Source organism: Morone saxatilis, unplaced genomic scaffold (assembly GCF_004916995.1).
Source record: "Morone saxatilis isolate NCDOM2014 unplaced genomic scaffold, NCSU_SB_2.0 Contig20, whole genome shotgun sequence".
Classification (NCBI taxonomy): Eukaryota; Metazoa; Chordata; class Actinopteri; family Moronidae; genus Morone; species Morone saxatilis.
In genome coordinates, this window is record NW_023339763.1 from 17,136,752 (window position 1) to 17,143,402 (window position 6,651).

Consider the following 6,651-nt stretch of genomic DNA (forward strand, 5'->3'; position numbering starts at 1 on the left):
GAAGGGGAGAGAGAAAGAGAGAGAGAAAAGGAGAAAAATACTACACATAAAGAGGTTTGACAGGTTTGAGGTTTGGGTCGTTTTGACTGGTAATACACCGGGCTGAGTCACTTGCTGTTAAAATCCTATCTTAAGGTTTAATACAGTAAACGGATTCCATTTCTTCCTATGTTGCAATGCTGTTTGTTTGTGCTGTGTGGTTTCTGAACTCTTCAGAAACCAGAAGTGGTTTTAACAGTGGATAACTGTGTGAAAACACTGACCTGCTTTACTTTTATGCTTAATGATAAACTAATAAGGGATTATTTCCATATGAGTTTTCAGGGAGGTTGTGGTGCAGACAGGATAGTAGTAGTGGAACTACAACTGTATTAGTTGGCTTTTATTCCAGCTGTTGTCAAAAGAAAGAAAACTGTTTTCCAAGGTAAAATATCTTGGTCTAATCTTTAAATTTGAGAAGCATGTTAAACTGGTAAGAAAGGTTGCAAATGGAAATGTACATACATTTAAACTCGTTGGAGACTGTTTACCATGTTACACTGCAAATAGTTGTATGCATTCCATGATCTTATCACATTTAGGCTATTATGTAACTTCTTAGTCACAAGCAGCTTCTACAACAATCAAGCCTCTTAAGACGACATACAACCATGCGATTCAAATTTTGCATAGGAAGCGATACAATACCAGCACCAGCATATTTATGTTCATTCAGTTCAATTTGCTAGTCATAAACTGATCCATAAACGCCTAAACAACCAAGCTCCTGAGGTGCTCAGTGATGAGGTTGTACCTCTCAGGGTTTCTGGCTCAGTTACTCAGGGTGCAGTTTTGTGCAGTGAGGAGCTGTAAGGTGCCCTTTCATAAATCCTGCGTCCTCTGCTCAGGGGATCAGTATGAGGAATTCATTATGGATCAGACATGTATTATGGAGTTTTATGGTACGTTTAATTGTATGATTGTTTATGTTTTTTATGTATTTAATTTTTGTGTCCATCTAGGAACAGGGCATTACAGACTGGTTTAGGCTGTGCATTTTGTGGTATATGGCATATATTATATTTATATATTTCTATATAAAAAATATAAAGATGAGGGGAGTAGTACTGGTTGTGTGCTAATAATGTTAGTGCTAGTGCAATAGTAATAGTCTCAGCAGTACTATTGTTGGTAGCAGCTGTGGTAGAGTACAGTTATATTAAGATTAGGCAATTTCTTAAACTTTAACGTCATTATCAGTCACTTGATCAAATACATTATAAACACATCAGACACACACACACACACACTAATAAAATGCTGTTTTTTGTGCATTTCACCGAGCAAGGCAGAGCAACACAATGGCTTGTTTACCATGAAATTATCTTTCATCCTGTGACAGAGGTTCAGTTTATAACTTCTCCTGCCAGTAAAAACACTGACATGGAACCAGTCATCTACATCTCATCATCTCCATTTTACATTTCCCCTCTGAAGGGAAGTACATGAATCCTCATTGTTGATTATTTCCTATCGTTAATAATCAACTGAAACTATTAACAGTTTGTGACAGATAAACACAGACCACTCTTAAAACCACTGCAGAAGACATAATGAACTTTCAGAATTAGACTTCTGGAGTTAATTGCAGTCAAGCAATAAATATCATACACAGACTTATCTCTTTTTTAAAATATCTTGAGCAACCACCAGAGGGCGACATACTGCTCTAGTTTGTGATGTTATTAGTCTGTTACTGGGCAAATTTCATATTCAGAAATCATGACTCAGTAAAAACCAAATGATGAAATTGTGTACATAACGTACACCCACATACATTAGCCTACATTTATATGACATATTAATAATGTCTTCATTATATTGAATTCAAATCCATGGACACTATAAATAATCTGATTTCTCCCCTTGTATTGTATGACAAATATCTATTAATCCCTCTTATTGTTAATATTATTATGTTGTCTTTATATGTATATTTTGTTTTTAGCCCATTCATTTTCTGTCTCCGTTTTTCTGTGCTAAAACTGCCGGGAAAACTTTTCTGAACCGAGTTCCTGAATGTTGAACGGACAGTGGAGGGCAGCAGTCCACTTTGGCTGCATTTCATCTGTACCAACATCAGGAACAAGAACCGGATTTACGGCAGCAACCAAAGAGCCTTGAAGGAAAGAGCTCGAAACAGCTGCGACTTGGTGTAATAACAGCAAAATACGGAGCTTAAAGTGTGTAGTTGTTTATATAATTACAAAATACGCACAAACAAAGCCAAAAATAAAAACAACAACAATGTCCAGTCGTTTGAGACGCTACGGACCTCATACTCAGCACTGCCGCTGATATAAGGAGCGACGCCATCTTTCTTCCAAAGGCGTCATCCGTGATTTAGTTTTCTAGCGGCGACCAATCTCCCTCTTTCAAAGAGTCTTTCCAATTACCCATGATTCCCCTGAAACGTATGACCTGTCTCTGGCCTTGGCGTGTAGCGCGGTGCTGCTCGTTGTCAGTGTGTGCTGGCTGTAACGTTAGGGCTCGATCAGCGTTAACCAGCTAGTGTTCCTGACCGACAAGTAGGCTAGTAAAGCGGGGGACCGTCACAGCGGAGCTGAGCCACAATGCTGAAATGTAGAAGTGTATGGAAGAAGCTTGCACCTCTTGCTAGGGCTTCATCCAGTGTGTGCCGGCAGAATGTGAGGAGAACAGGTCAGTAAATAGTTACAGTAACTTGCAGTCTCCTTGTTAGCCGGCCTCCATTCAAACATACATTTTCTTTAAGCTTCATATACACAGCAGCGACAGTGTGTTCAAGCAGAGAGGGGGACTCTGGCAGCTTGTTGGAGTATTCTGACCTTCATAGCTAACATTAACTGAGCTCATTAGCAAGTGGTAACATGCAGAAGTCGATAACATATCGTTAACTAGCTAACTTTAATCATATTGCACTCCACTGGTTGCATTAGCTCTTGCCTGAAGCTCACTAGAAAGTAAAAAATGGACTCTAGTTACTGTCACACGTGTTTTTGGCAGCTGGTACCGGGCTGCAGTGTGGTTATAACAGGTGCTGCAAGTCACATTTTGCCATGTTTATAGGCCGAGATTGTTGGTTTTTTTTTTGGGTCACGGGTGGTTTTCAACCCCTTGTGACCCTGAGAGGATAAGCACAGTGTGTACAGTCCCTCTGCACAGTATGCCCATCGGTTGCTTGAATGTACAATGATGAGGAAAGTGGATCATGAGAGAGGTTGATCATAATGAGGATTCAAGCCTCTAAACCAAACTCAGATGGTGTGTGTGCTTTTTTTAAATTAACCTAATTAACAAGAATAAGGATTCCTGTGCACCAAAGTTTGCCCTTCATTTTGGAGAATGTCAAGTCAAAGCTCAGGCTGACACGTAGAGATGTAATAGTACCTTGTATATCCGTATAGTGTGCTTACATAGCATCTTGCAATGAGACATGTTTTTATTGTCAGCCAATGGAGACACATTAATGTAGCAGTCACAGTTTATGGCCTGACATGTTTAAATAACGGCGGGACATGTCATGCTTGCTATGTCTCGCCTCATTGTTGCTGGTATCCAGCCAAATAGCAAAGAGAGATGTAATTGAACAATGAATACGTCATTTAATTCAGTGTAACTGTCAGTCAGACAGCTGTAACCTGATAAGCCTGATCAACATAAACATAAACAAAGATTTCCAGCCATGATGCTTCAGTTGTAGTGTTTCACCAGTCTCCATCATACAGGAATATATATATATCATCTAAAAGTCCATGTTCAGTGTAGTTGTGTGCATATGAGATATACTGCAACTACGATCGACCTCTGTTTGGATTGATTTTGGATTCACTTTGTGAACGCTGTCGAAGAAGTTGGACTGAAATGAATGCTGTTTTGATCAGTCTAAGATGTGTCAAATTGTTTTCAGGGTTAACCAATGGCAGAATACCAGCACACGTACCAGCCGCGCACATGTCCACCGGGCCGGCAGGGGGAGGACGGGAAAACCAGCTGTACATCCTTCTGGTTGGAGCAACCTTCCTCGGTGGTGGAGTATATGTGAGTGACTCATATCTGACAATGAGGATTTATCATAACACACAGTACATGCACTGAAAATCATAAGCGATCCGTTGGAAATGGGCAGTGTTTGTGGTCTTTAGTACATCACATTTGTTTGCAGGGTCTCACCCAGACGGCCCTACCTTGCCTGTTTGCAAATATTCATGCGTCGGCAGAATCAGGGCTGTTTCACAGAGTAATAGCTGAGCTGATTGCATGTGATCAATGAGTTTTTTTTTTGTTTTGTTTTCGCAGGCGTACCGAACTGTCAAGGGAGACCAACAAAGATATCAGGAACGTATTGAGGAAATTTCATCCAGACCACATAGAGTAGCCAAGCAAGTTCCAGCCGCACCCATCCAGTCAGAGCCTCCTGGTGAGTAGTGTTTATCAACTGATTTTTGTTATACTAAAACTTGGATTGTTCACTTATTTCCACAAACAAGCCTAAATATCTATCTATCAGAGACCAAGCATTCCAGTGTGATACTGTTTTAGTTATGATCAATTAAGAATTTCACTGTTTTAACTGTTAATATACTTTTTTTTGGTTTGTTTTTAGCTGCGGAAGCCACAGAGAAAGAGAGTGAGTAGATTTGTATCTTAACATTTATAGATCAAACTCCACCTCTGTTAATAACTAAATGGGTAGTACAACTTAACCATGATTTTATAACAATGAGCTAAGAGCTTGTGGATTAGCTGCAAACATCTTAAGAACAGCACCTGTGTAGTCTTTACTGTGTCACTGGTTTGACTGAAAGGGTTTTGTTTTTAAATCATAGTTAAAAGTTTGGTGTAACAGTGAGCCTGGAATCAGCTGACTCTGCAGTACATACTTTAGCTTCCTCTTTCTGCATGTAAACAACAGACACACTGTATTTAAAACTGTGTTAGGTGGATTTACATGAATTACTTTTAACCCTGTTCTCTCTGATTCACACACCATCTGAATGTCACATAACACAAAACAAATGATGTTGAATGTCAGAATAAGTCAATAATTTCATAGTTAATGTTTGATTATTCTGTTCATTCCTCGCTCAGCCGTCCCTGAGCCAGAACCTGAAGCAGCACCTTCACCAGAGGAGCCAAGCCCTCCGGCCCCTGATACCAAAGTAGCGGCCCCCAGTGAAACAACTGAACCGCCTCCAGGTTGTCTTCATACTTATCTATACTCCTACATGCATGCCTAACATGTGCCTCCTGTGTAAACACAGCGTTTGAACCAAAAAGTAATAGACAAAAGCATAGCAGATGTAGAATAATGCGTGCCATTACACTTTGTGCACATTCTATACTCTGAAGAGAACCCAGGTGTCAGAAATGGCGACACCAACTGGTGAAGTCATGTTACTGCAGGTTATAAAACACACCTGTCTTTTCTCACATCTTTACACTCTGCTCATGATTGTCACACATTAGTAAAATGTTAAAAATACAGTTCTGCAGTGATAATATGTTTTATACACGAGGCACCCTGGATATTCTGAACGTGCGTCGCCTTGTCTGTGAGTGAGAGTGCATTTACCGCATGGACTATGATTCTTGCATGTGTTTATTTTTCTTGTATTTAGCAATATATGTGTGTCACACTCATTGTGTTCTGTTTGGTTTAATTTAACTTGTGTCCTCTAACTGTGTAAATTAACCCTTTACAGTTTCAGTTCAACTTTGGACACTCACATACTCACCTCCAGTCTAAACTGTAAATATTTCCGTTGTTGTGGGACACAGTTGTTGGAGTTTTCAGTATTTTCTACAAATATGTTGGCTCCTGGTTTGCTTTGTTGTCATATTTGCGTTGGAAGATGGAAGCCTTCCTGTCTGAAAATGTCTGTGAATGTGTTATACTTTGTTTAAATTCCTGTCCCGGGATAGAAATTTATTGTTTGGTTTTTTTGTAATGCAATAATATTGATCATAATTGGAAGCTGCCCTTAGAAGTGAATTACATATTTTGACCTTTTTCATGCTGTGTCGAAGATATAATTTAAACAGGAAAAGTCCCTGAACGTCAGTGTGGTAAGAGGTGCTTGAGTAAAAATGAGCTGACACTGACATTAACACAGACAAAAGTTACAATTCTATAATACTTAGCATTTCTAGTACTAAATGATATACAGTATGTATGTCAGTGTAGAAGGCAGCTTCCAGTTGTTATTGAGTTAGTGTGCATGCTCTGCAGAATATTACCAGGGTAAAGATGAAGAAATGCATGGATCCTGATGGTCTTCCCCTTCAGTAATCTTGTAAAGAATTGAATTTTAACCCACACTACCCCAACAGCAGATGAGCCAGTGCTAGAAGCACCCCCAGAAGAGGCAGCAGAACCACCTGCTGCACCTGTAGTTGAGGAGGGTAAGATTTGAGGAAAGGGTCTCATTAATTTACCCATTCTATTGGAAATATTGGACTTTTTCTGATAATTCAGGTGCCATGTACACCTCAGCTATTCCCTCTGTGGAGTAGGTGCATACTATAGCTCAGTTAAACATGGATTTCACATATTAGCTATATGTAACTTTACCACTATACTACCAGAACCATCACCCCCATCTGAGCCACCCCCAGCTGAGCCATCCCCAG

The 6,651-nt window shown here is 39.8% G+C and overlaps 1 protein-coding gene across 2 annotated transcripts in view; it reads left to right on the forward strand.

The window, feature by feature from the left end:
- The first annotated feature begins 2,442 nt into the window (after positions 1–2,442).
- aifm1 (apoptosis inducing factor mitochondrion associated 1) overlaps positions 2,443–6,651 on the forward strand; it is a 10,800-nt gene continuing 6,591 nt past the window's right edge. The window contains exons 1-7 of one of the 2 annotated variants that reach the window (XM_035666674.1): positions 2,443–2,700; positions 3,929–4,059; positions 4,318–4,438; positions 4,625–4,648; positions 5,110–5,217; positions 6,352–6,423; positions 6,607–6,645. In XM_035666674.1, coding sequence (XP_035522567.1) covers positions 2,613–2,700; positions 3,929–4,059; positions 4,318–4,438; positions 4,625–4,648; positions 5,110–5,217; positions 6,352–6,423; positions 6,607–6,645 — 583 coding nt within the window. In that variant the 5' untranslated portion in view covers positions 2,443–2,612. The remainder of the gene's footprint in view (positions 2,701–3,928; positions 4,060–4,317; positions 4,439–4,624; positions 4,649–5,109; positions 5,218–6,351; positions 6,424–6,606; positions 6,646–6,651) is intronic. The other variant, XM_035666675.1, reaches the window with a different exon arrangement.